The sequence below is a fragment of the Coturnix japonica genome, chromosome 5, assembly GCF_054131305.1.
Source record: "Coturnix japonica strain WE chromosome 5, WE-NBRP24, whole genome shotgun sequence".
In the NCBI taxonomy this organism is placed as follows: domain Eukaryota; kingdom Metazoa; phylum Chordata; class Aves; order Galliformes; family Phasianidae; genus Coturnix; species Coturnix japonica.
This window is the reverse complement of record NC_140667.1, coordinates 28,279,689-28,307,592: the sequence shown is the minus strand read 5'-3', so window position 1 is coordinate 28,307,592 and position 27,904 is coordinate 28,279,689. Positions and strand designations below refer to the sequence as shown.

The window sequence follows — 27,904 nt, the reverse complement described above, 5'->3', positions numbered from 1 at the left end:
CATAACAACTTGATAAATACTGTGCTCTCCTGGTATTTTCCTTTATTATCATCTTAAACCTTACCAAACAGTATGCCTTCTTTCAGTCCTCTACATGGAATCAACCAGAGGCATCAAACATTTGTGTCTGAATAGCCCTCCATGTCCTCAGAAACTACCAACGAGATTCTCTGCCTGAGCAAATCACCTGTAATTGAACATGTGAGTGAAGCACAAAACTCTTTAACAGGATACTTGGTGGTAAGCTTGGCTACAGTTATATGTTCTGCCAGTGCTGTCTGTCTGGAACCAATTCAGCAGCCACCCTTCTTTCTATGCTTCCTCACACAGGTAAGTATCTCTGTGACTCACCGGAGACTTGTAGTACATGATTTGTCTGTTTCTTAGGACAAACCATCGTCTTTTCCACATTTTCACCTGGCTGCCCATTTTCAGCAAGTAACCTGATTTCTCCATGGGTTCCTGGAGGTAAAGGAGCACAGCAGAGTTACCCTGAACCTCTCAAAATACAAAGGTAAGCATGAAATTGAGCTCAGACATTTGCTGTTTCTTCTTCGCGTTTCTCTTTACTCTGACAGATGGAATTAGCAGCCATCCAAGGTCAGTGCTCTTCACTTAACTTGAAAAAAGCCCTAGACCATGGATGTCCAACTGTTTGGCTTGCCTGAGCCACCTATAATATATATAATTTATATATACAAGTAACAAAACTGCTTCTAGTATTTTAATTAAAACTTTAAAAGAAGGCAACAAAAACATAAAACTAGTGGGGTATTTGACCTAGTTTTGTGAAACTAATGCACAGATAAGTTATTCTTATCACATTAAAGATACTTGTTTAACTCATTTAAATGGCTAATCAAGTTCACCAAAACTGCTAAACCTGTGAGCCATTTTTAATCACAGAACAGCAGGAGCTGGGAGGGTCTTCAAGATATCACTGGGTCCAACCCCCTGCTAAAGCAAGTCCCCTACAATAGGTTGTATTGGTAGGCATTAAGATGGATCTTGAGTATCTCCATAGAAGGAGGCTCCACAAGTTCTCTGGGCAACAGTGTTCCATCACCCTCACCATTAACAAGTTCTACATGTTTGCATGGAAATTCCTGTGTTTTAGGCCACTGCAACTTGTCTTTTCACTACAGGCTACTGAGAAGAGCCTGGCCACATCCATCTGCCTCCCAGCTCCTGTTAGATATTTATAAATATTAATCACCACAGCATGATGATTAAGTGAAATTACTATCCTTTCTAATTCCTTTGAATTTCCAGTCTTAGTCATAAAAGTATAAGGCTGTCATTAAAGGAAGATATGACTTCAAAAACACAATACAGATCATTAGGAAGGAATATGGCCCTCGGTGCTTATACTTCTCTCTTACAGTGCAAATTCCACCATCAGTGGAATAGGATGATGTCCGTTGTAGCTTGTGTTCTGGCTCTGAATAGTCACCATCCAAGGGATAGGCATCAGGAGGGACAGCATAGTCACTTTCAGAGCTCACTGAGGACATAGAAACACCTGTTAAAAACAAAGGAAAGAAATAGAATTATAGCTAGGTAGAAGCAGGCACAGGTGTAACTTGTATTTGATACCGTACACTCTTAAAAGATTCTTGAGTCCACCATTAAAGTTCCTTTGCTTAACAACGTATCAGAAGTTGGAAACTCAAAGCATGCTCACTAGGTTTTTGAGAGTATTCTTTTTGTAGCAGGATAAGTTTCCTGTGGATGTTTCACCGCTGGTGGGCATTGTTTAGTCATCACAACAAATGTTAAGGCTACACGTAATGAGGTAGGTGGACAGTTGGACTAGATGATCTTGGAGGTCTCTTCCAACTTTGATTCTATGATAAGCTATCAATGCTCTGCTGTATGATGAATCTGAGGAATAATCCATCCCATCATCTTAGCTTAGCAATTGTCTGGATAGAAAGCTACTAGCAGCAAAATCCATCTAAGAAAACAGGTTTCTGTTGAGTAGCTGTTGATGTCTTCATGCATGCTGTGAGAACTTGTATTTGCCTGTCTGCCACTGATGACATTGTTCAGGACAGTTTGTGGGGAGAGCACATGTGCTGCTCAGTAGCAAAATTCCCACTTTACCTCTTTTTGTTGCACGAGGGCTGCCTGGCACACTAGCTTTCCTGTTTTCGGGTCCAGCAGCAGAATTCCTGATGCTGGCATTGGAGCCACAGTCATCATCAGAACCTGAAGACTCATCTAAGAAAGGCACGTTGCTGATCTGTGTGGCTTTCTGGAAAACAGATCTGACATGGTCAGCATGTAAGGGAGGAGCTTCTCCAGGATAATCCCTGTTCTCACTGCTTTGACCAGTACTGTTTCAGGCCTCCTCTTTTTCACCCTTTCACTCTCTAGGCTACAATTGCTATCACTACTAGGTTTCTACAGCCTCATGGTGCAAGCTGCAACTTCCAGTACCAAAACTTGATGCAGCATTCTGTATTTCCTTATAAATTTATTGTTTCCTGTTCCTTCTCCATTCTTTTGATCTCCAGTCCTTCTTAGCAATCCTTAATTTTCTTTTCTCTCTGCACAGCTTCAATCCATTCTCTCTCAAACTAGTGGTAGCCCCAGACCATGCTTTTTGTAAGAGGGAAGACTGAAATAACTCCTTACCCCCTTCAATGTAGTGTAGACTGGAACTGTGATATTTCTGTAGATGAGACAGGTAAATGGCCCAGAAGCTGAATATGAGAAATTTGAAACTGGGAAAATTCAGAGAGAGAGCAAGAGAACAAAAGATACAATCTGGTGAAATTAAACAGGTTTTAATGAAGAGGTACATGTATATGCATGTACCTTGTGTAGCCACTTGGAACACAATGGAGGACTGCCATCCTGGACTGTCTGGCTTCAGAAAGTCCAGAGGATGTGTTATTTATTGCATACTACTATCAGAGACAGCTGCAATGTTCCTTTCATTTAGCCTGTAACGTGTCTTACCCCCACCGCACTCCCCCCCATGCTCCCCATAGTATGATGGCAGTGAAGTGAACAATTTCTGAACAGGTTAAAGCCAAAACAGGTAATTTATTCCCTGCTTCAATGGGATCTTTTTCATGGCTACCTTCCCTGACTCACAAACAGGGAAAAGTTATGGTGAAATCAAGTGACCAAAAGCAGGTCACAGACACACAGGGGCAGAGCAGTTTCAGTAAAAGACAGATAACAGAATCCCCTGAGGATGTTACTGAATATAGGGGCCCAAACAGCTCAGCAACAGTCATTGCCCTTTCTTTGTTATGATTATCTATTAAATCAAATTTACTTTGAAAATAGGTAAGTAAATGAAGAAATGTTAACAGCCAGTTGTTCAGGTCCCTGCACTGTCACTATAATCCCCCTCTAAGGATGGATCTTGTCTAAAACTTACAGCAGCTGGAAGCATCATTTACAGTGGCTACTTCAGACAACCTCATGCCAGACTTGGCCACAGCATAGATTCGGCTCTCCTGGAAGAATACAATACCACGAACAGCAATAGTCAGACAAAAACACTATTCCAGCAAAAAAGAAGTGCTCACGTCACAGGATCACATATCCCTTTTGGGCAGGAAGGAATGGCCCTCCAAGAAAAATTGTTCCGTGATGTTGGGTAAATGACTGTTAGTGGAAATGTGTGTACATGTAATTCCCTGAATCACAACAGATGGTGGACAAGAGTGCTAGAGATGACAACTGCAAAATGAAACCTATATATAAAATTGTAAATAAGTAAATACTTGACAGCTTAGAATAGACTTTTTTTCCTCCTCTTTTACAAACAGTGTGTTAAAATGAATCAGGAATAGCTCTAAAACAAGATAATTTATTGAGCCACTGCCTGCAAAGGATTTCCCTTCTCTGATAAGGGAATGAAGGAAACACCTAGAATGATCTTGATGAACTCATGACTTAGCTACAGCAACATGTGGAGCTTTCAGTTCAAAAGATCTCCAAGTGCTTCACAAATTAGTTTCAATGGAGAAAACATAAACCTGTAACTAAAAGCAGTGTTCCAACTAAGATAAAAAACAGCGTAAAACTGGTTTTTATCGAAGCTAGAAATCTGGATTCTCCTGCTGCTCCTTATAATGTACAATCACTGTCAAGTGTCAGGCAACACATGTAAGCATATATATTAAAGTACCTGATGACTGCAAAGTCAAGCACACACACACAAAAAAAAGAAGTAAGAGGCTTAGTATTTTCTCTATATTTATGCAGTGTGATTCAGACCCTAATGAAATATATGCCATCAGGCTCAACTCCTGTTCCAGCAGGGACATCCGGAGGGCAGTTCTCAGGCCCACATCTAGGCTGCTTTTGGATGTCTCCAAGAAGGAGATCCCACAACCTCTGAGCAGCTCGTGTCAGTGCTCCATCACCTGCACAGAAAAGAGCTTCTGCCCAATGTTCAGAAAGTATCTTCGAATCTTCTGTGTTCCAGATTGTGCCTGCTGCCTCACGTCCTATCTCAGGGCACCAAAGAGCTTGGATCCATCTTCTTTCACCCTCTCTTCAGGTATTTACAGACATTGGCAAGATACCCCAAGCCTTCTTTAGGTTGAACCTACCTTCCTCAGCCTTTCCTCGTAGGAGGGATGTTCCAGTCCTTTAACCATTATATTAGTCCTTCACTGGACTTGCTTCAACAGCACAGTATGCCAGGTAAGGATCATCTGCCTCAGCCTGCTGTTAATGCTGATCCTAATGCAACCTAGCATACCACTGACCTTCTTGGCCACAAGGGCATGCTGCTGGCTCATGGCAGCCTGGTGTCCAGGTCCATATCTGCAGATCTGCTTTCCAGCAGGTCAGCCCGCAGATTGTTTATTCCTTCACAAGAGCAGGATTCTGCACTTGACTTTGTTGAATTTCAAGAGGTTCCTCACAGCACAGCTCTTCAGTCTGTCAGGATCCTTCTGAACAGCAGCACGACACCCTGTGGTATCAGCCACTCTACTCAGTTTCATATTAGCAGCAAACTAGCTGAGGAGAAGCTTTATCAATTCATCCAAGTCACTTTATTTTTAATCTGCAATTTAATATTTGTACTAAGATGCACTCCCCTGACTCTGTTCTGAAGAGAAAATAATGGATTTTCTCATAAACTTTTCTTTCACTATGGTCTGAATATAGAGAGATTCTTTCAGAAAAACAGCTGCCATTATATGGGGATTCAAACTAATGTCATAAAGGACACATCCAAAGATCAAAAGTTAAGATTTCATGGAAAAAATATTATAAAACATGAGAAATAACACTGAGTGTTTCACTTTGCACCTTCAATCAGCCACTTGTTTGTCTACTCCTTTAAAAAGTCAAATTCAAAAGAACAGATCAGCAAAGGGACAGGCACCTGAACTAAACATTAAAAACATGATGACAGAACTGAGGATTAAATTTTGATGTCTCATAAGGATGAAACACATTGCGACACTTCTTAATTGTCATTTTTTTCCCCCTGTCTTTATCTTGAGAACTATTTTTGACTGATTTTTTTATTTGTTTTTTTCCTTATAAAGGTAAAAAAATAAGAAACCTGTCAGTGGAAGTAGCATGCCCCATGACTGAAACTGTCAGAAGTGGTTCAGAAATGAAATCTATGCCACCAGGAAACAATTGTCTGAGATTGAAAGCTGCTCTAGCTTAGCTACCAGGCACCTCTCCAAGATGAACAACACCTCTTGGACTGTTGTCCCTGCATTTCTTACCCAGGAAGGAAATCTGTGCAGAGGTGGTGTGGGAGGTTTACCTCCTGGTTCAAGGATGCCGGCCTTAGAACTCAAAGCTTCTCTCTGCTCTGTAGGTAAGTGGTTAATCTCGCACATTCCAGCTTCTTCCCTCACCACACCACCTTCTGTTTCCATCTTCTCTAGCACTGCGTCATCAATGTCTGTCTCCTCCACTGGCCTGTGACAGACTGGGGAGTCTTTTATGGGCTGGAAGGTGCTAGCCTTGAAGCTCATTACATGACAGGAAGAACTAGTACCTGACTGTGGTTGGCTGTGATGTCTTTTGGCTAGTTGGATACTGTCTCTTGGTGTACTGGTAGTTCGTATTTTTGGAAAGGTCATACTTGAGCCAAGCCCATGTTGTCTCTCTGTACGGATGGAACGTGTTGTAACGGCAGATGACGACACAGTTAGGGGTGGCTCAGCAGTTTGCAGACGGCCCTCAAAGATGCTCATTATTTCTCCTGAGAAAGAAGAATCCAAACAGTGGGAGTGGAACCTGGCAGTCAGATCATCAGGGAAGCTGGCTCTGTCCAAAGTCACTTGTTTCAAGGTGCTCACAGTGCTATGATTACCCTCTAAAGATGACTGGGAAGTCAAAGCCCCAAGGAGTTTTGTGGGCTCAACTGGAGGGTCCAGTGATGAGGGGTCAGAGCACCTTAGCCTGTGTTCTGAGCTTATGTCCAGGAACATGTCTTTCTCCGTGGTGAGATTCCAGCTTGATGGGTCAGTCAAGAGCTTCAGTGTGTTCTGGGAAAGCGGAGATTTATTCTCTCCACTCTCAGTAAAGTTGTCACTGGCCAGGACTATGTTTGTTGTCGATAGGACACGTTTGGTTGATCCTGTTTGACACACCTGTCTGAAAGCAGGTGCAAGGAGCCTAGATTTCTGGTCTATTTTCTCAGGGTAGGAGGGCTGTGGTGCTCCGGGCTTCAGAGAATTACATCTCCAAAGAGACTCCATAGGAGGAACGCTGGTTATATCTATGATGAAGGAGAATACATTGTTAGAACATTCAAATTCTTTACTGTCAGAAATGCTTTTTGCAAGTGCAATTTGTTTCAGTTGTGTTTCAGTAGCAACCATATCAGAACAGGCTAGAGGAGGGACTCCGACCTAACTAGAACTACAGCCTCTGTAGTTTTAAGTTCTAAGTAGAGTTCTTCCCACTATTTCATTCCACAGGGACAGTTATAACTGAAGCACTGAATATTTTAGAATGGTACAGAGAAGATGAATAGGAAATGATTAATCACAGTTTCTTACAGAAATGGAATTTAGAGATACCTAATGAAATTAGAAGGCAGTGTGTTTGAAATTTACAGAAGGAAGGTTGCAGGTTTTATTGTTTGTTTGCCTGCTTTTTATTGTTGTTTACTTTTTCTCCCCAATCAACCAGAAGACAAGATACTGACAAGCTTTCAGTAGAGTACTTGTTTACTTCTTACTGTTATCCATATTCATGTCTCTTCTCTTGAACAGACAAAAGAAAGATTTACAGCTGTCTGCACAATGTTTTGTCAAAAACAATCTAGGTGGCCTAGAATTCTGGTTAACATTGATCTTTTGTCTTCAGTCCTTCCAGTCATTTCTACTGAATGAGAACTTCAGGGGATGAGAAAGTGTGGACATAACTTTGAGTAGCAGAGGATATTATTTATCAGAGAAAACTATGCTAAAGCCCTGCACATTGTCTGTTCCTCTTGCTCATTATAGCAAGCTCCCGTGGTATCCCACAAGATACTATAAACTCAGACTTTTATTTTCTAGCACTAAGCTTAAGAAAGAAGGCCACATGCAACCACGTCATAGGTTCAGTCTTGCTTCTGTACCATTATAACAGGGATAACAAAATTCAGAGAGCAGCCATGCCTGAATGGGAGGCTGAGGGAAGTCCTCATGGTGGCCTAAGGCTTCCTCATGATGGGAATGGAAGGGCAGGTGCTGATCTCTCTGGTGACAGCAACAGGACCCAAGGGAACAGCATGGAGCTGTATTAGGGGAGGCTCAAGTGGATGTTAGGACAGGGTTCTTCATCAAACTGTGGTCAGGCACTGGGATAGGCTCCCCAGGGCAGTGGTCATGACCTAAACCTGACAAAGTTCAAGCAGCATTTGGACAGCACTCTTAGACATAAAGTTTGGGTAGTCCTATGTGGAACTGTGAGTGGGATTCGGAGATTTAAGTGGAAGTAAAAAGGCACCAAAGACACAAAGTAACAAAGGGAAGAGCAAATGGTAGAATAAATCATTGTTGATTATGGAGAGGCCAAAGCCCACTTTAGGAAGTACAGCAGAGAAAAAGACAGCCATTAGAGCTGTTTTGACCTCAGCAACTGAGTCACAAGAAACTGGATGTTAACAAAGCTATTCCTAACATACAGGCCTGACGCATTTTTGTTAGAATGAAAAAAGGCCATTCATTTTAAATAATACTGATACTTTTGCAGATTGCTAGGTGTGACAGTAGATGAAGCAGAAAAAGCTCTTACTATTAGAATGGCAAGTGAAAAGATTTGTCCCTCTGCAGGGGCCTCTGAATTCAGCCTGGCACAGTGAGACCAGTGGGGGACAGGGTAGAACTATTTACTGCCCAGAGCACTGGGCTACAGGGAACACTTAATACCAGATTATTAACGCGGCTTACCAGCCATTCACTTTTTGTAAACAGCTAGAGCCAGAGGGGATGAGAAAAACCCAGTCAATAAAGCATTTAGCTAGAAACATGGTGGGATTTAGAAGGAATCTTGCCCTATTAGCTATGGAGTAATGTGAATGCCAGAAAGAGACCTCTGCAGGAAAGAAGTACCCCTTGTCTGCATGCCCTGTGAAGATCTGAAAATTATCTTGTCTTAGGTGACCAAACCAAGCACATTGGAAGTAAGAAGGAAAAAAAAAAAAAAAAAAAAAAAAAAAAAAAAAAGTAAGAATATGGTAAAGAATTTCTTTAAAATGTGTTGCAACAAAACGTGCTGATTTCAAAACATGCTGATTTCAAATCATGGAGACCAAAGATCTCCTTCTATCCTCCCTTCAAGAGCCACAAAAGTACAAGCAACGTGAACTGCTTTTTTCATCCCAACCTGACAGCACAGAAGAACATAACTTAGAAAGGCAGATAAGACCACTGCTGCCTTGGCCATTCAGTATTCAGTTACTTGATTCACATGTCAGCAGAGGCAGCAGGCCTCTGAAGATGAGAGTGCTTCACATGAGAAAGTGAAGTGAAACACCTCAGAGGTTTCTATCCTGCACCACTGATGTTTTCCTATGGAGTGCTTTTAACTCAGGATCTCACTGGCTTACTTCACTGGCAAAAAAAAAAAAATTTAAAAAAAAAAAAGGTGTCTATGTTCAATCCTTCATGGAAAACCAATTAAGAGTATTTTAAGATAGCTAAACAATGTTATTCTTCTTTAAAAAACAGACCCTTTGAGAAGCCAAACAACTGTATTTCTTGTTCAATAGTGTAAGTGTTCATTTCTGACAAAGTTAAGAATATACCCCAGGAAGGCTGACTTCTACTCTTGAGATGATTAGTAGGCTACAGGTGAATGCAATTACCTTGCAATGCGTCCTGAAGGGCTTCAATTTGCTCAGTCAGCCTCTGATTACAGTTTTTCAGGTGGTAATTTTCTAGCTCAAGCTATGAAACAACAATAAAAAAAAAATTAAAACAAAAAAAACCAAAAAAACCCCTGAAAATTAATGCTTAATGTGGATGTACTTGTGTTTTTCTACACAGAACAGTTTTTCAACTTTACTTACATTCAATTATCTGAACAGGAAAATGGGAAAAAAATCAGTGAATTCCACCAGTCACCTTGAAATCCTCCTCCTCTGCAGCTCTACTTACACTTTGCTGCACTTCTTCAAATAGCCTCTGTCTATTCCATCTGTTGTTCTCAGATAGATCTTTTAGTTTTGTTTTCTGCTGTTCTTTATCACTTATTCCCATTTCAGAAATAACTGTTATGAAACAGTCAAATGACTGCTACCCAGGAACAGCATTTTTCCTCACACACTGCGTGAGTAAAACAAGATCCTCACCTGTTCCAGAAGACTAAAGAAAAAAACTTTATACATTTGCAGTTTTGCCTTACATCTCTAAAGGAATTATTACATCATGGCCTCAACTGGTGATTGAGCACCTGGTGGAGGAATAGGGCTGGCCTAAGAAGCACAGGTGCAAACAGTTTAAGCATACTTCCCACATGACCAGAAGGGGTGGACCCAGGGTTGCCTTCCCTCCTCTCCCCCCCCCACCCCAGGCTCATTTAAGGGCCAGCCTCTAAAGGGAGAATGTCTTCTAGGCGAAGGTTATTTCCTTAGAAAGAATGTTCCACGCCTGGAGAACCTTATTACTGTGTAAGTTTTGTTTGTTTGTCTGTTTTTCCACCCCTTGTATATGACTATTGGTATTTCCAATGATGCTTTGCCTTGTATTTTAAAGAATTTGTCAGAAGCAGTTTCACTGCTTCGTAGGACAAGCAATGTTTTTGTTGCATCCTAAGGGCTTTTGTTTTTAATGGAATCAAGGCTGAAACTTCAGTTATGCTTTCTGGAGTACTTCATTTGCAGTGTAGATATTAAGTTCTTCAGTCACCTATAATTTACATGTGTATGGTGTGCACCTGGGATCACCACGTGACATGATCTTATTGCTAACAAAGACACAGTGTGGATGTACACTCCTGGATTCACAGCAGGTCTCTCTAAGTCAACCCCTGTGTTTCCCTTAGGTTGCATCAGTCAGTAGTGTAGGCGCACATTAAGTTGCCTTATATAGGTGAATTAAAGAAGTAGCAAAACTTTCAAGCACATAACTACAGATGTGATCTAATGACTTCACAAAGTCGCATCTCAGCATAACTGGTGCTCACAGAGATTACTACTTTCAGTTCCAGTGAGTATTTTTTATATTTCTTTCTGGTATAAATTCTGAAATGCTTGGCTTTCTTTTGGAATGAGAAGGGAAGTCTGGATAAACTCAAGTACAACAGCTTTAAACCTGAGTGATGACCCATTACTACCTTTGCATTATTCCAGAGAGCACTGAATTGAATTGGGCCCAAATGCAGGTCTATATCTACAGGATGGTTAAACATGAAAGGGTAGGTAGGAAAGAACATTAGGTAGTAAGGCAACAGGGACGTTGTTGTGTTATAAATGGAAATCTGTGGAAGAACAAAGGATAGTGTTTGTATTACAGCTACTTTGTCAGAAAGAAATACAGAAACTGCAGCCTTAATATAGAGAAAAGGTAGAAGAAAACTGGAAAAGCTGTTTCTGTTTAGTCAGTGAAACAATGTTCTTCAGAGCCTGTGTTTGGGCACTAGTGACTTAGCAGTTATTCATAGTTTGTCCAAATCAGTAAAATAGGGGTAACTCTAGTCCTGCAGTTGAATGTGTGCACTGGGAGGGGAAAAGAAGCTGAAAGACTCTCTGGCAGACTGACTGTCTTCAGTCCGTTGTTCTTACATAAAAGCATACAGGCAGTGCAGCCACTGCATATACCCATAGGCCTTGAAACTTGGCAGCAGACTATAGACTCACCTCTTTCAGCTTAAATGTTACCCACTCTTTAATCTTGGCAGCTTTCTCTTGAATTATTTTGGCTTCCTCAGTCCTCAGCTGTTTCTGTGCCAAAAAAAGGATTATATGCATTAGGATGGTACAGCTAACAGTATTCTCAGTGGGTTACTGCATGAGTTGTTCAATGACAATCCTATTATAGATGTAAAACTTGAAACCTCTATTTGGATATTACTATCCAGCTAACCTCTGAAAAATCAAGTTCTTTAAGTTATCTTATGTAATCCCTGGGGTCAAATTCAGAGGGTTATTTCAAGAGCCTGTAGTGGTGTAGCAAGCCTAGCTTAGGTAATGATTGCCCTCCTCCCACAGTTTTAAGTAGTCTCCAAGTTTTCCTGTTTTAGATGGTTTTGCAGTGTTGCTGTTGAGCGTCTGTAGTGTCCTTCCTCACACCACCCCACCCTGCTGGTTGAGGTTAATAAAGAACTAAGCAGTACCAGTAGGTGATTCAGAAAACAGTGTAATTCTTGCAAGCAAAAGCAATTCGTTTGCTGTAGGTACTTCTGTAGAGTATAGATATTAAAGACACGTGATGGAAACTAACACCAACAGCGTATTAGTAATGTGCAGTGCTCTCTCTGAGAAAGTAGATAAAATGAGTAGGCACAGATTTTAGAAAGCTCAATCTCTAAGATCCACCCGGATGCTTTTTTGTTGGTAGAAGTGTTTGTATGTTTACATATCAATGAAAGCAGTTTCTATTCTACAAAGTGTTAGGGGAATACTGTTGACTTGTACACTGAACGTTTTTCTCTCAAGTATCTGATTGAGCAGCGTTGTTACAACATCATTTTTGCAGCTGTGTTTTCTCAGCTGCACTTTTTTTTTTTCCTCCTTTTTTCCTCCTTTTTTTTCTGGGAATTCCCTCTACAAGGCACCAGGCAGAAGGCTTCAGGTGACAATAGTACCTGTTTATTCCCTCTATGGGTTCATCAGGAGCACTGCCACAGAAAGATTTCTTATCTACACCATGATTTAAATGACTACAAGGAGAAATTAGTTCTAGAGGCATGATAGGGAGAGGGAATATTATCTGTATGATATATTCAACCTTTAATATCTTTCCTTAAATGGACAAAACGTAATAGCTACTGGTAGTAGTTGATGTTATCTACTTATTGATCTATTATCTATTTCTTGGTGTGTACAAATACCAGTAACTGTGAAAACAGAAGTTAATACTTTTATCTGGTTTATTTTTATTTTCATTTTTAAACTGAGGTTCACTTACTGGAACTACTATATTTATGTGGAGTTCATTATGTTTCCAACATCTTAGATACTCTTAATCACTACATGTTTTTAGTCACCATAGCTGCACATCTAGTAGCTTCTATTCAAATGTGCTTCCTGACCTTAAATCAGACCTTGGCAGCAGTAAAATTTGTCACTGAGCACAATGAAATAAAAGTAATCTAATCAAATGCTTCAAGAGGAGGATTTATTTAGTTTTTTTTATTTTCCCTCACTGAACATAGCTGTGTGTGTTCCTAATTTTCAGGTGCCAGTCTTTGCTGGAGTCATAATATTATACATGACTGTTGATCCAAAATGATTAGACAAATGTAGTGGATTTACTACAGTCCTCTGAATAACCATCATATAGTTATGCTTCTGAATCCCTAATAATTCAGAGAGCAAGTGACAAGTGATTAAGAATATTGGTATACTACACAGTGAATTACAAAACCAGTATTTCTTTTAGGGTCCTGAACCAGACTAGCAACATTATGAAAGCATTGTCACAGAGCTTAATAAGCCCTGCCTCCAAGCCGAACCAATTTGCTCAGGCATAGAACCCGCAGATGCAGTTATTGTGCCTAAATATCCAGGAGCAGTTAGGGATTCATTATGTCCCATGCTATTGTGTGGTGCAGACATGACCTCAGTGTCCTTTTATTAATACTCTGTACTCTACAGCTTTCCCCAACCTGGTGAAAGCAAGTAGAATGGCAACATTACAGCACTTGAATGAACTTCCAGAACTTCAACTATCTCATTCCATTTTGAAACTAACCCAGTGAACCAGATGAGCATTGTTTGTCTGAAATAGTCCTCTTTTGCTTGAATACAAGAGATTTCTACTAACAGAAACACTTCTCCAACTAGTGTTTATTGATTTTAATCAAATCACACCTTGTACTTATGGGTAAATCAAAATTTCTTTCATCTTTGAATGCAACAACTGCTTCTAGACCTTGATCACTATTGTAGCTCCTTCTGAATGTGTTCTTTTTCTTCCAGAAGAGAAACTTCACCTACATTGTATCTGAGTAAGCTGGATGAGGGAAGTGACCTGAAACAAGAGACCTGATGCCTGACCTCCACACACCATGCTTGATCTCAGTAAGTGCTAACAGCTTACCAATCTACTTTGTTTTTAAATTAGTTATCAATCAGTTAAATTGAAAGTGCAATTCAAACACCAAAATGTTTTCACGTAAAATTCTGATGTTTCCATTAAAAAGAAAGTAATTTATTTAGAAATATAAGGCTATCTCATTCCTCATATTATAAAGCAGACTACAGGGCCAAGCCCTCTTCAAGAACTGAAAATTCTGCTGTAGGTGTAGCTCCTGTCATCCACCAAATAAGAATGGAAGAGGCTTGTCTTTTATATTGAAGGCAATATATCATCTTATCTTATCTGGCAAGGTAAGATAAGAACTATGCCAAAGAATCCCAGAAGACTAGGAAAAGCCCCTTCTGAATATACAGCTCATTCTGAGTCAGAGATGGGACCTACAATGAATTTGTGGAGCAAGCTATATGCTAGGAAGCCAGATAAATGCCATGTCTAGATATGAGCATTGCAATTTAGGATTTCACCGCTGATTCAACAGTAGCTTAAGTCTTTGAATGTTATCAGTCTTTTGTAATGAAGAGACAAATGCTACTGAAATCTCACTGTGGAGGGCATCATTTGAGTTGCCTTCAGACCCTCTGTAAGCAGCTAATGTGTAATAGAGACGCAAGCTGTACCTTTGAGCCATACATTACAAGTCCCTCCAGCTCATGTCTACAAATCTGCATGCAGAAGGTGTCTTCACCTGTTTTGCTAACTGTGTCTCCAGTCTGCTGATTACACCTTCCTTTCTTTGCACTGTACCCACCAGCTCTTGATATTTCCTGTACAGAGTGCTGTTTGATTCATTAGTCTTCATGTTGGTTAGTTTTACCTCCTCTCTCATAACTCTGACCTGCAAGGACAATCAGAGGGAGAATTTAAAAAAACAAAAAAGCAAGTGAAGGAGCTGCTTATTTAGTGTTGAGACCCTAACTCATGTAATATTTATTATTTCACATTTTTGTAGTCAGAATAGGAAGAAAACACCTTAAATATTGTCTATGATAAGAATATTTTCCATTTGTTTGCACTGCTGAAAGTGTAACAGATACAAACTGAAAAATGAACACAAGCACACAGTGGATTGTTATAAACTTACTTGTTATTGGTCAGAGAGATGGTGCAGGCACTACAGTCTGTACTGATATCTAAACAAGGTACATAATGTTTTCCTCCTTTGCAATACCATGGCCAGCTTTTTAACCCCATTGAGCACCAAAGCATACACCAGAACATCCTGAAAATACTTCTCTATATGATCTCCATCTTAAGATGCTGTTTTGGTAACTTCTGGCAATCTGGTAGGTGTATTTTTAGAGATCTGCCTGTTCTTGAGTTCCTATGAGTGCCAACACTTGGTGATTCTCCTGTTGAGAACAGGACTGTTGAGAATCTACTGACAGGTTTCAATACTTTAAAATTTAGCTGCTGCTGGAGCTTTGTAAATCTTTAATCGGTTCTGAAAACTTTCTTCAAAATGGATTATAAGTCTTCCATTCTAAAAGTGAATGGATTTCTGTCAGCTTAACTCAAATGTGGTATTTAACAACAGGAAGATATCTGGCTCCAGTACATCCCAGACAGACTGAATCTGTTCCAAGAACTGTTAATATGTCCTGAGTTTGGAACCAGGAAGGCAGAAGATGAGCAATGATCTGGGCACTTCACAGAGACTGTGCAAGTAAGTTACTCATGCTCTGTTGAACAGACTGCCCCTCATACTTGCAGCTGTGTTTTGTTCTTCTGTCTCTCTGTGTTAAGCAGAGAAGCACAATGGCACTTCCTCATTCTGAGTAAGAAAGGTAGACACTCAATATCTGAGCCAGAAAACTAAGCCTGCTGAGTCACATGTGTTTTCATTAGAGTTTAGGGTGATTATAGTAAAAAGAGATGGCCCCTTCTCTCTGATGCTCAAAAGTTGACTTTATGCTAGAGGCTTGGAGTGGGGGCTGCAAGTATGTGATTTCTTTAATTGAGTTTGGCAGCTCCAAGGAGTCCATTGAATTAACAAATCCAATCCCTCAGAATCCTGGAGTGAAACAAAACAAGGGATTTTATACTTGATGCAGAGCTCTCTCATTTGTAAGCTGCTTCTCATTCATTAGAAATACATTTGTTAGCTAAGGGAATGACTCCTTATTCTGTAGTATCTTCTGGCTGCTAGGCAGCAGCAAAGCATGTGTCTAGCAACATTTCTCTCTGTATGGGACCGAGGTTGCTAGAAAGGCAGACTATACAGCTTTGAAGATTGCTGGTCTTTGGGACCTACCCTATACGAAGCTGCAGAACCTTCATTTATGTTAGGGTACCCCTTCTACACCTTCCTAGTCAAGTACTGTTTTGCTCATTCTCTAACCTGGATTTGACTTTCCCTATGTGTGCTTCTCAGTGTCATTGCATCTTCTTATATCATGGATGCCATTCCTGTCATTGAGCTGTTACCTAGTATAAAACCTCCTTTACTGGACTGCAGTGTTAGCTACATTTCCTGTTAGTGCAGTAACAGTCAACATTACCTTTTTCATCTATGTTTTTATGTGCAGACTAACTGATATTACTCTCATGAACAATTCTTGGTTGATGATTGCTGATCTAGCATAGAGGCCAAGAGGATGAAATTAATAGCTTTCCTAGATTTATGTTGGTCAGAATTAAGAAATCTCACCATTAATACAAAACTGATGGAGGTTTGCAAGTCTATGTTTTACAGACGGAAGTTCCTAGTTCTGAGGCAGTGTTTTCCAGCACTTACAACGGTCTATTCATTCCTTCACTACTGAAATGCTTTTTGACAACCATTCTCAACTATCTTGGATGGTTCTTAGTTCTATGCTTTAATCTCTGACTATGCTTAGGCCTGCAGTTTTTGACCAGCTGGAGGGAGCTGCTTCACTTCAAAGCCTCCCTTCAGCTGTTGCATGCAGGGATGCAGGAGCCCAAGTCATTTGGCCCTTCCTGACTTGTGTTACAATAGTCCTTTCAGTGCAGACTGTGTATTCATTCACCATGGTAAATCAGTTTTCTCTTGTATAGCACAGTGTTATGAGGTGCTACCTGTATGCTAAACTGGAAGGAGTTTAGAGCAAGTTCCTACTGAGCTTGCACCAGAGCAACATAAGAGAGTATCTTACCTGTTTCTCTGCATCCTCAGCTCTTTGCTCTGCTTCTATCACTCTCTGTTCCAATTCTTGCATCTTCAGAGCCAGAAAAGAAGTAAGACAGAAGGGAAAGAAGAAATAATCATCACACAGAGATTAATTTGTTAGACTTTAAATGTTCAATTCCTTGGGTAGGTCACAGATCTTTGGCATCTCGTGGGTTAACTGGTCAGCCCTGAACAGGGGAAAAAACCTTTGACCTTTTCCAGTCATCTGCCCAATCTGAATTTACTGGAACTTTTTCCTCATTAGCAAACTTCATCATTCATTACATGGGTCAAGAAAATAGTCCCAAATTCTTGACCTCATCTCTACAATTTACATGCCATAGGCTGTTCCTGCAAGAACACTTCTACTGTTCACCATTTTTTTTTTTCCTGTTTTCATCTCAAATTTATGATGATTAAGAAAAGAATCACATCTTGGGAGTCTCACAGCAGGTTCTCTACTATGTCCCTTTATAACTAGTGAATATTTTGGTTTGGCTTCAAAAATATGCCAGGTTTATATCTGATAAGATTATGAATGTTCTTAGTTTTCCTATGCTTCTCTTCATTTTAAAGAACTCTGCAAACTAATAGTACTTAATCTGAGCATTGCCTCTACTGTAACAGACTATAAGGGAATCTGAACTTCTCTTTGATATATTTTATGACTCTGGATAAAGCACTGGAGCCAGGAAGTCAAGTTGGATACTATTAGAACAAAATCAACACTTTTGGAAAGGGACCTTCATTCATTTTGAGTGATCACCCTGAAGGCAGATGTCAGTATTCTTATGTTTTTATTTCCCATTCTTTAGATGGCAACAAGACTCCTCCTCATATGTTGATCATAAGAGCAAACTGACACCTACTGAAAAATATATCAGAATTATATGTACGTAGACACATCAATGATTGTGTAACTAAAAAAAGCCATGACAAATAAACACACACCACAAAGGTTAGAAAGAGCCACATATGTAGCATAGTACCTATCTGATTTTATATATTTTTTTTTCAGTATAGCAGTCAAGGACAGCACAGTTCATGGAGCTTAATCTCCAAATCATTGAGGACACTTCCTTGGCAGAGAAGAGAGATGCCACAAAAGATTGCCCAGACAGCCAAAGTCATGGCAAAGACAGTGTATCTGAGAGACCTGGTAGAAGCTGACATCTAGGTAACTAATGTTACAGCAGTTGTGTGGGCACAAGTTTCTGCCTATTAGGAGAAGTGGTCTCCCAAGTCATTTTTCTGTCAGTCTTGGAATAGCAATGGCCATAGACAAGTAGTAGCAAAATGAGCTGGCAAAAGACATTTGCAAACTGGAAGCATGATACACTTTAGAAAGCAAAGACTGTTTCTGACAGTAGCTTCTAAGCCAGTTTCAGCTAGTTTTCTTTTGAACTGATGGGGGGGGGGGGGGGGGGGGGGAGGAGCAGGGGGGTGTACGTTCTCAACACAGTTTAGATGAATCTCTAGGCTTTTTCCCAAAGGCTATTCTCTTAGATGAACAGCTGGATCCTTCACAATAGGAGATCCCCATGGAAGACTAAAGTTATTTTAAAAAGGCAGAATTGCTCTGGCTGAAAGAAAAATACCTGATTGTCCCAGCCTCAAGACAGTTTGTTTTTCATTAGTAGTTGTCCTTGTTCTTGATCAGGATAAAAAGAATTAAGTGTGCTGGGACCATTCCTGATCACTAAAGAGTTATGAAACTTCTTGTGCAATCAAGATGATCTGGCTAAGTTCCAGGCAAATCAATTACATCCTGTCACCCTAATCCCCTCTGTAACCTTAACTGAACTTGCGCTTTTCTTAACTTCCTCTACTACATTGTTAAGTTGTCCTACTATGAACTGTTAAATAACCACTGCATTTCTTGTAGTCACAGAATGATTACTTCACCCATCCCTGATGTCAACTATCTCACTGGAGAATGTTAAATTTTAATACATCCGTGCTTCTTAGGCTCTTTCAAATCCCTCAATGAACTAATAATAATACTTGGTATTTGCATGGGTTCTTTCATTCAAAATGCTTTATAATTTGACAAATACTACTAAGTAACTTGACCCAGTTCACATACAAAAAAATTAGTGGCAAACCAAATCCAAGTAACTCTTCTCCCAAATTTTAGCTTGTATGAAGAGAGAAACAGGCCCAGTTGTTTGGCCCTTGTTGCATGAGACAAAAGAGTCTTTTAAAGTGTTCATTTTTATTGAAGTAATAGAGGCTGATTAAAGTTAGCCAGATGGCCCTTCTAAGAGCTGCAAAAGATCCTTCTATTTGCCATTCAATAGGCTTTCCCTCTCCTGACTGCCTATTACATGCAAAATAAAACTAAGGAGAAAAAAGTTCATGCATGTCTCAGCCTCAATTTCCTCTTGTTTTTTTTGTTTTTGTTTTTTCTTCAAGAGCTCACTTGTAACCAGGTCATTGTGCTGCCAAGACAACAGCTTGCAGTGTCACTCACCAGCAGAGAAGCCAGCGTGGAAATAACTGGATGATTCTGGAGACACCGGATCCCTGATGATGGCTGCACCAAATAATCATCCAGAGGTATTGCATGCTAGGGGAGTGCAGGGGGATAGCAGCGTGCTGGCTGGGCATCATGCTGGGGCACCTTGGCATGCTGACCTGCAGCCAGGAGTGAGCCAACCCAAGAACTGCTGCTGGGAAGCTGAGCCCAGGTTACTGACGTGGGAGTTCATGCCATGTGAACTGCAGTGTTGGCAGTTAAACTGCTGGGTTTTAAATTCTTCTTGTTCTGAACTGTGATCTAGACTATTTAGTCTAAGCGGATTTTAAGAATCTGAAGGATTTAAAATGTTAGCGTGCATTGTACTCCATCAGTGATTTTTTATTTAGTTTTTTGAGTTAAAATGGTAAAATCTGCCTCAAAGTCCAAAAATTAGTTAAAGAATGATTTAAAGATGGGAATCAGGTTTCCAAGCTTTCAATCAGTAGCTTTCCCTGACAAAACTGTGTTTGACTTCAAGAAAAAAATTATCCCATTGCTACAAACCATATCAGGGGCTCTCAGGGGCACCGTGAGTTGGCCACACAGTTTCAAATGGTGTCCATTTCTTGAGATTCTCTACCTTCCCTCAAAACTCTATAAGAAATGCAGTACAATTTCAATATTGTCTGTATCTCTTCATTCTCACAGATGGACCCAATTATATACAGAATCACAGTTGCTGTAGAATATGATAAAAGTCCCTGGAATTTGCATTATAAGGCACAATATGTGCATCGTTTAGGGTTCTGCATCACTGCCTATCTGAGGAGAAGGATGAAGTGTGGACAGGAACCATGGCATACTATGGGTCCTGTAGGGAAAAGTGTCTGAGGAAGTAATTGCAGAACAGTTGGGAACCTGAGACACAGGAGACTTGCCAACAACTGTGTTCAGCCTGAGCATCACATGCTTGAGCACCTGCTCTAAGGGCTTGAGTCCACCTGTGTCAGGAGAGGACATGGGCTGACCCACATTCCCTGGTGCTCTCCCCTTCCCTTATAACATTCACAGTAGGGAATTGCAAACCTGCTAGCTCTTTGACCCTCCAAGTGAGTCTACCAGCATGCTGTACAGGTAGTTACAGAGTAACCTGATTGCTGAACCAAGCAGATCCTTAATTTTAACAGAGAGAATGTCATTTTAACCAAATGGCTGGATTAATTGTCATGGGGCCCCTTTCTTGAGCAGCCCCATACAGCTGATTACAGTTTTGTTCTCTGCTGTGGCTCACAGACATCTCTAAACAGACAGTCCAAGAGCATGGCAAATCTCCTCTCCAAAATATTGATAGATGGGTTTATCTCTGTTCTGGGGGTTAGTCAAGAATTAGCAAAGCACATGGCTACCTCTCCTGCATTATGGAGTCTGTGGAGTGCTGTACATCACAGGGGTCTTTACCAGACCTGTGCCACATCCATACATGATTCTTACACTCTTTTGTCTAAATCAACTTTATGACTACTCTTAATGTTCTCAAAGGTAAACAGTATCTAATGTCCACCTCCAAATCTATATTTTAAAGATGGACAGGGTGCTAGAATTGCATCATTTCTTAAAACAGCACTAGAGGTGGAATCAATGTGGCACATAAAGCAGTAGTGGAAATGTAATTAGACCGAAAGCAACAATAAAAATCACTCCCCTCTGAAGTAATTGTCATTTTAAAACATCAACAAACAAATGATCTAACAAACAAAGACAGGCACAAAGAAGTTAAATAACCCAAAATGTAGCAAAAGTGAGTTAGAACACGTCTATCATCAGGGATAACTTAAAAGAGTTCCAAGTAAACTGCATTCAGTCACAAAGATTTCAACTTTATTAGCAAAGTATGATGGAAAGAAATGGTACTTACTTTAACAACAGTGATTGAATGGCTGAATAATCTTTAACTGGACTGAAATATTGTAAGCCACATTTTGAAACAAGGAACTCCACAGTGAATTACAAACTTGGACAATGTGCAAATTAGAGCTTAATGAATAAGCTTGAATTCAAATTGAAATGTAAACTATTTTGAGGTAAAGAAAATATACACCCTGGTGGAAACAATCAGACAAAAACAAATAAACAAAACAAATAAAAACCCCACCAAAAATACCTTTACCAAAATCTTTAATCTTTGCTAGTCCCCTCCCCTAAGATGGCAGGCAACTTCATATAAAGCACTTCAAAGAGTTTAGTAGGAGTTGCCTCAGAACCAGATACTCTGTAAGTTTCTAATATCCTGATCTTCAGAAGCATATCAGTTTTGATCTTCAGCATCTCCAGGATATTTTAACTGGTTATTCAATATTATTCTAACATTATGGCAAAACATGTATCACTGTCCAGTCTTACAGTATAATTTTTTATCTTGTAAGCTTTTCTGTGGCCAGATTCAATCCCACTGCTGTAAATTAAAATAATCCATCTTTACTCTGTAGCTGCCTTGAGCATTAGAGGTCCAGAATCTTGCTATTGTGGTGTTGGTGTTTTCCAGTAGTCAGAATATCTGGTGATTTTCCAACAAACAAGGCCACGTTCTTATTTTCACTAACACCATTTTATACCACTCTGGCAACATCCACGTACCTCATGTGATAAGAAAAGCTAAATGAGATACTACAAATTAGAAAGAGATTTCTACTGCAGGTAGGACTATGCTTGATAGTTCAGTATTTAGAGATTTTTCGCTTTCATATTACAATTCAGAATGAAACCAAAGTCACCACTGTCTCACCTTCTCAGCTAGTAGCTCTCGGATTTTGCTTGCCTGCAAGCGGAATTTGAAGAGCTGGGATTCCAACACAAGGCATCGCTTTTGCCAGTCCATACAGCTGCCATTCTCCTCTGTGAGTTCAGCCATCCTGTGGTGCTTTAAAAATCCTAGAGAAAAGAAGGGGGAAAAAAATGCGTTTTAAACTGGAAAACTTTTCATTCCTTGGGCCTAGTCAGTTTAGTCAGTAGAACTGGGAACAAGGGTGATTTCTTCCACAAGCAGACTATGAAGTGGTACTATTCCAAGTTATAGACATGCCCTCTACTAGAAGTTTATATTCTTACTGCTGTCATGGATAAATTGATCATATGACAGTACACCAACCTGCTCTGACCTTGCTATAGTCAGGATGTACAGTGAAATTGGGAGAACTTGCCCTCATCACTTTCTCAGTGGGAAGAGAATGATGGTTTCTAGCTGATGAGCAGGGATGAACTCCAGGGAGCAGTGATATCTTCCACAGATACAACTACATTTGGAAGAGGGTGTAAATCTAGAAAATGAAAAAGCAGCACAGCTGCATGCAGCTACATATATTACAGATGAGCATACTCAAGCATTTAATCACACAAAAGGCAGCCATTAATGGGTAACAGATAAATATTCAAATAAACTTTTACCTTTAGACTGAGTAAATAATTTACTAGTGCATCATACTGTAAATTCCACAAACAGCCATCTTGCCATCCTTACAGCCCTGTTTAGCCTTTTCCTATGAAAAGTTAAGTTTCCCTCCTGCCTTCTTCACACCAGTGTGGTTGCAAACACTCAAGTCAGTAAAACTTTTAAAATAAAACTCAGATCATACATTCATCACCAATCTGAGACACCTAGTGTCTTACATCATGTGGACTGTTAAGAGGATGTGACATATGAGGTAACACTGTCCACGGATTGCATCCAGTTCTTAGTTAACCTCAAGAATTACTCTTCCCATTGGAAAACAACAGTGAGCTGTCCTATCAGCTCTAACTTTCAGAATGACTTTTCAAGTCTAGCTCTCTGGAAAATGTAAGGCAATGCACATGCTGCTCAGCACTGACAACAGAGCTGGACCCAAGGCCTAAGGAGGAGCTAGAGGTTCTCTGCTTTGTAAGATCTATGCTCTCCTTGCCAGCCAGCTGGCATCCAGTTTTTGTCATATCATAAAATAAACCTTTCTAACTTTGAACAGTCCCAGGTCTGGGCAGGACTCCTCTCCACCATTTTGGCGTATCTGAGGTTGTTGCAAAAGGACCTGCCTACAGACTAGGATAAACAAAAAATCAGAAGAAACAAAGTTGCACAACAAGAACAAGAGTATCTAAACAAGCACTTCATTAAAACAAAGAGATGGATCCCAGCTAGGAAGAAGCTATGTCTGAAGACAAAACTGAAGATGTTGTAGACATCAAATTGTAACTCCATGAAGTGGAAAAAACCTGTGGTTGTTTAATTTTCCTATTCAGTACCTATTTAGAAGTTTTATTTTATTTTAAAATGGGTACAGATTATGTAAGATGTGCATAATAAGAGTGCCTTTAAACAAAATGAGAGTGGCTGAGTATTCACAGACATTATAATACCAAATGAATGTGTAAGGCCCAGCAACAAGCTGTGCAACACTACAAGAACAAACATTTGCAAAGCCAAGAGAGTTATTAGTTCATCAGCTTCATTAAACACTGAAGCTCAGACTTAAAGGGACTTCTCACCTGCTCACGGGCAAACTCAGAGTTTCCCTGAACTGGGGCCAAAGCAACAGGCCAGGACTTGGGAAAGAGCGATGAAGTCACTCAGCCTTACTGCTTGTACATCTGACTTTGTAGGGTGAGAACACTTCAGATGTCCCTCTGGTCATATCTGCAGCACAGCTGCCTCATATTTTGCAGGTAGGAGAGCTTGAAGTTACCCCAAGTGTACATAACAGTATACATAACACAGCAGGCCACTTAACTCAGAGCAGCAAGCGCACAGATGAATAAAGGAAGACACATTGTATACCCTTTAGCTACAAACATTAGCTGTTAGTTACCTTGTATACAGGTAGCTTTGTTCAGTAATAGGAATTTTTTCAGGCAATGTGTTAGGAGGTGGAAGAGGGGGCAGGAAATAAATAAAAATTGTAGGAAGTAAAATGAGCATTCTTCAACATGTACCTCAATAGCTTATAGAAGTACAGACTTGCCTTTTCCACAGTCCAGCCCAGCACATCGGTAGAATCTCTAGCCCTAGTTCTTTGGCATTTAACCAGGCTATCTTTCACACACTTCACGAGAGTGTAGGATTTCACTCTCAATTGGAGATATCAGCCATTCTCAAGCCAAAAGAAATGCACTGGTTGTGGAAGGATCCTACAACACTAATTCTTTTTACTGGTACCTCTGTTCTGGATGTAATGCTTCAGCTCTGAAATGAATTCTTTCATATAGGCACAAAGGCATTTCAGTATTTATTCATAGAGTTTAAGTCCACTGATAGTCAACAAACCTGATTTACTGCACAGTTTATGTCAGAGCAAAAGTAACTTCCTCAGCTAGACCAAAACTGATGGCTGAACCAAAATACCCAGATCTAAATCCAAGACTAGGAGAGGTGTCCCAAGTCTGTAGAACTCATTCCCTCTCACTATGGACAATTGCTTCACATAAACCCTTTGTAAATGAACATAACCATTCCCTAGAACTGCACAGGCATTTTTGCTCATGCTATTCCTGTTGTTCTAAAAACCTCACCCCTCTAATGAGCCACCTTGTAATTACCAGCATAAATGTAATCATAACTAGCTTGTGTCTGTTCACTCTTGCAAAATATTGCCCTTCAGCCTAACTTGGGGTTTTTTGTTTGTTTGTTTGTTTTTGCGAGTGTGTGTTTCATTTTGTTTTGTATTCCCTCTCCCTCATATTTGCCCCTCAGTACATTCATAGATAGCACAAGCTTCTCCTTAGCTAAAAATTTCATTTTTCAAGGCCAGAGATAAGGAGCTCTTTTAGTCATCCATAAAAAAACTACCACCCTCCTTCTGCACCCATTCCAACTTCAGTGCAAGTAATATAAGAGGTGACTTTTGTCTTTCTCACTCCCCTTCAGGCACAGGTGACCACAACCACAGCTGGAAGGCAGTGTGTAGTCTCTCCAAAACTTTCAGTGAAGGCAATTCTAGAGAATATCACACCTGATCACATTTGCCTTTTTATGTCCATATTGTACTGGTGGTTAACACCTACAGACAAGCCAACACTATCAGAGCAGAGAAATTCCAATAAAATACCTTTCAGCATCCCCCCTTCAGCACCGTGTCACATTCTCTTCCGTCATTTCTTTACACATATCATTCTTCTATTAATCCCTATTCCCTCAACTTCTGCTAATAATTTGCCCAAGTGTCGTCCTATCAAATGATTTCAGAAGACCAGAGATTAGGTTTAAAGCTTCTTCTCTCTTTTCAGGAAGATACATCATCACTCTGGAACAATGTCTACCATTTCACACTTATCTTCATCTGCTAAATTCCAACTTTCCTTCAAACTTCTGCATTCTCAGTTGCTGTTAAATATACCACTCCTCTCCACTTTGTCTCCAAAACAGAAGCAGACAATCTGTGCTTTATGAATTCCAGGATCAGCTTTAATCTAGCAGGCTGACATAAAACCCCTGCTATTGGACGTGAGAGCTCATGTGATTTTTATTTAGTGTTTTTATTTGTTTATTTATTTCTTGAGAACTCTTGATCATGTTGATCCACTAAGTTTCTGGATATATTTTTTCTTCAGATATTGGTGATTTTTGAATCACATAAAGAATTTGCACAGTTTTATAAACAATATTTATATGGTTATATAAAACTGATTCTGATTTTCCTCTGGCATACAAAGAAGTCAGGAAATATACTTTCAGGTGCTGGATACTTTCTCTGGGGACGTGAGAAGCAGAAAACAGCCACACTGTTCAGAAAAGCTGAGATCATCAAAACTCAGTTCTTAAATACAGGCATCTCTTGAAGAACATCTGGATTTTCAGAGTGCTGAGCATCAAACAACTTACAGTGAAGGTAACAGGAGATGCTCAGTTCTTAGAATCTTGCAGAAAACAAAATCAATTGAACCAGAATGCAGATGTGAGACTTCTAGTTCTGACTTCTTCCATATGTTAAAGTTTTGATGAACATCACGGACAGTTTTATTCCAAATGCTATAACCGAAGTAAATGCAATTGTATTTACTTTGAGTGCCCAACGTGTAATCCTGATGAAGCTAAAATGTATACCAGAAAGTAACATTTTCTGTCTCTAGATTGGATTCAATCAATCAGCTCAGAAGTTCTAAGTTCTACATTGGATTCAGCAGCACTTCTGACATAGTATATTTTCACCTGAAAAACCTTCTAAGAATCCAAGGTAACTGATTACAATGAACATTTTTAGATACACAATATATACATGGTCACTGGACCAAGCTAGAGTGGCTTGGAATGCACGGAGAAAGCATTGTGACAAAATGCAGGTAGGGCTTGCTGCACGCCAGGAAACGTTTGGCAAAGGGGAAAAAAATAAGGTGTCCCTCCGTGAGCGCAGGTGGCTTGATCAGAAAAGTCACAAGGCAGGAAGAGGGCTCGCGGCTCTCACATTCTACTGCCGAGATCTCGGCCTGCGCACCGGGGCTTACCATAAAGCCCGAGCAGAAGGCAGGACGCAGGTATAGCCGATCTCCGACTGCATCTTCATCCAGAGCCGCCGTTCCAGCCCGCAGCCCCGCTCCGCGCAGCTGCAAGTGAGCAGCTCCGCCAGCTCCGCGCGGACGGACCCGCTGGACCCCCACCGCCCTCACCTCACCCGAGGGCTGCCCTGCGGCAGCGACGGGGCCCAGGCTGCCACTTCCCGAACCCACCTTGCCTAGCGCGGGGCTCGCTCGGGCGCAGGGCAGCAGCGGAGCCGCCGTCGGGCGCAGGCAGGTGCCCGGTGCGACTTCTGTCCCATTCAACGCTTCGGCGTTCTCCTTCGAGCGGGAGAGACCGGCTCAAATATCAGAGCCAGCCCTCCCGAGTAGCGCAGGAACTGACATCACCCGCCACGGGCTTTAACCCCTTCTCGGACTCGGCGGCGGGGCAGGTGGGGCGGGCAGCCGGCCGCGGGGGACGGGGCGGACCCGGGGAGAGCAGCCTCAGCCGCGCTCTGCTCCTGACGGGACCGACTGCCCTTCGTACGGCCCTCGGAAGCTGCCGCTGACATAGAATGTGCTGAGAGCTCGCCGGTACCGCCGGGGACTCCCGGGTCAGGCTCCCCGCGGCCGTCCATCGGGGATGCCCCTGCCGGACGGCCATCTTGTTGTGCCATAGGGCAACAGCAAAAGTTGCTGGAACCCACCCAGTGCAGAGCTCCTGAGGCTTGCAAGCACCCTCATCGGCATCTGGGATTCCCCTTGTAGTCATCTCTCTGCTTTCAAAGCCAGTGCTCCTAAACCGTCTGCAGCCCAGAGGCTCAGCAGTGTTCTGCGGGTCAGTTGAGCCCCGTCTCCCACCGTTGCTCTAAGCTACTCACACAGTGGTGGCCGACGTGTGCTGGCACCAGGGCCACCACAGCACCTCACTGCCTTCCTCTGCTTTGTGGCCGGGTCTCCAGATGGAGCTCCTCCATGAGCTGCAGGCATCCCCAAGACATGGGTCTGTGTTGTGAGAGATGAAAACAGAATATGTGTCCTGAAATCTCTGGCCAGTGGATGCTATCCTCCCAATGTACTTGGGCCACTTTGCATGGAATGGAACAAACACACCATCCTACAGCTACAGGCGTTTCTGCTGGGAGCTGGCAGTGCACAGAA

At 41.1% G+C, this 27,904-nt stretch overlaps 1 protein-coding gene and 1 long non-coding RNA gene across 8 annotated transcripts in view; one reads left to right on the top strand and one right to left on the bottom strand.

Annotated features, from left to right (window-relative positions):
• Window positions 1-27,188, bottom strand: part of PLEKHH1 (pleckstrin homology, MyTH4 and FERM domain containing H1) — a 45,856-nt gene extending 18,668 nt beyond the window's left edge. For 3 of the 5 annotated variants that reach the window (XR_014946635.1, XM_015864798.3, XM_015864802.3), the window contains exons 1-12: window positions 26,975-27,188; window positions 22,071-22,216; window positions 16,814-16,876; window positions 14,386-14,535; window positions 11,297-11,380; window positions 9,305-9,386; window positions 5,721-6,724; window positions 3,398-3,476; window positions 2,641-2,729; window positions 2,107-2,257; window positions 1,383-1,522; window positions 352-462 (exon numbers count right to left, since the gene is read on the bottom strand). Coding sequence is in view for 4 of the 5 variants with exons in the window: in XM_015864798.3 (XP_015720284.2) it covers window positions 352-462; window positions 1,383-1,522; window positions 2,107-2,257; window positions 2,641-2,729; window positions 3,398-3,476; window positions 5,721-6,724; window positions 9,305-9,386; window positions 11,297-11,380; window positions 14,386-14,535; window positions 16,814-16,876; window positions 22,071-22,196 (2,079 nt within the window). In the remaining variant the exon portion in view is untranslated. Of the gene's footprint in view, window positions 1-351; window positions 463-1,382; window positions 1,523-2,106; window positions 2,258-2,640; window positions 2,730-3,397; window positions 3,477-5,720; window positions 6,725-9,304; window positions 9,387-11,296; window positions 11,381-14,385; window positions 14,536-16,813; window positions 16,877-22,070; window positions 22,217-26,974 lie in introns of those variants that run through there. The other 2 variants (XM_085549002.1, XM_085549003.1) reach the window with 2 other exon arrangements.
• LOC107314946 (uncharacterized) lies at window positions 398-19,386 on the top strand. 3 transcript variants are annotated; one of them, XR_014946649.1, is made up of 4 exons: window positions 398-514; window positions 5,532-5,815; window positions 13,580-13,681; window positions 19,243-19,386. It is a non-coding gene; the product is annotated as an uncharacterized LOC107314946 (long non-coding RNA). The 3 variants fall into 3 exon arrangements; XR_014946648.1 differs by lacking the exon at window positions 19,243-19,386 and adding an exon at window positions 17,846-17,984; XR_014946650.1 differs by lacking the exon at window positions 19,243-19,386 and adding an exon at window positions 15,235-15,349.
• Window positions 27,189-27,904: the final 716 nt, after the last annotated feature.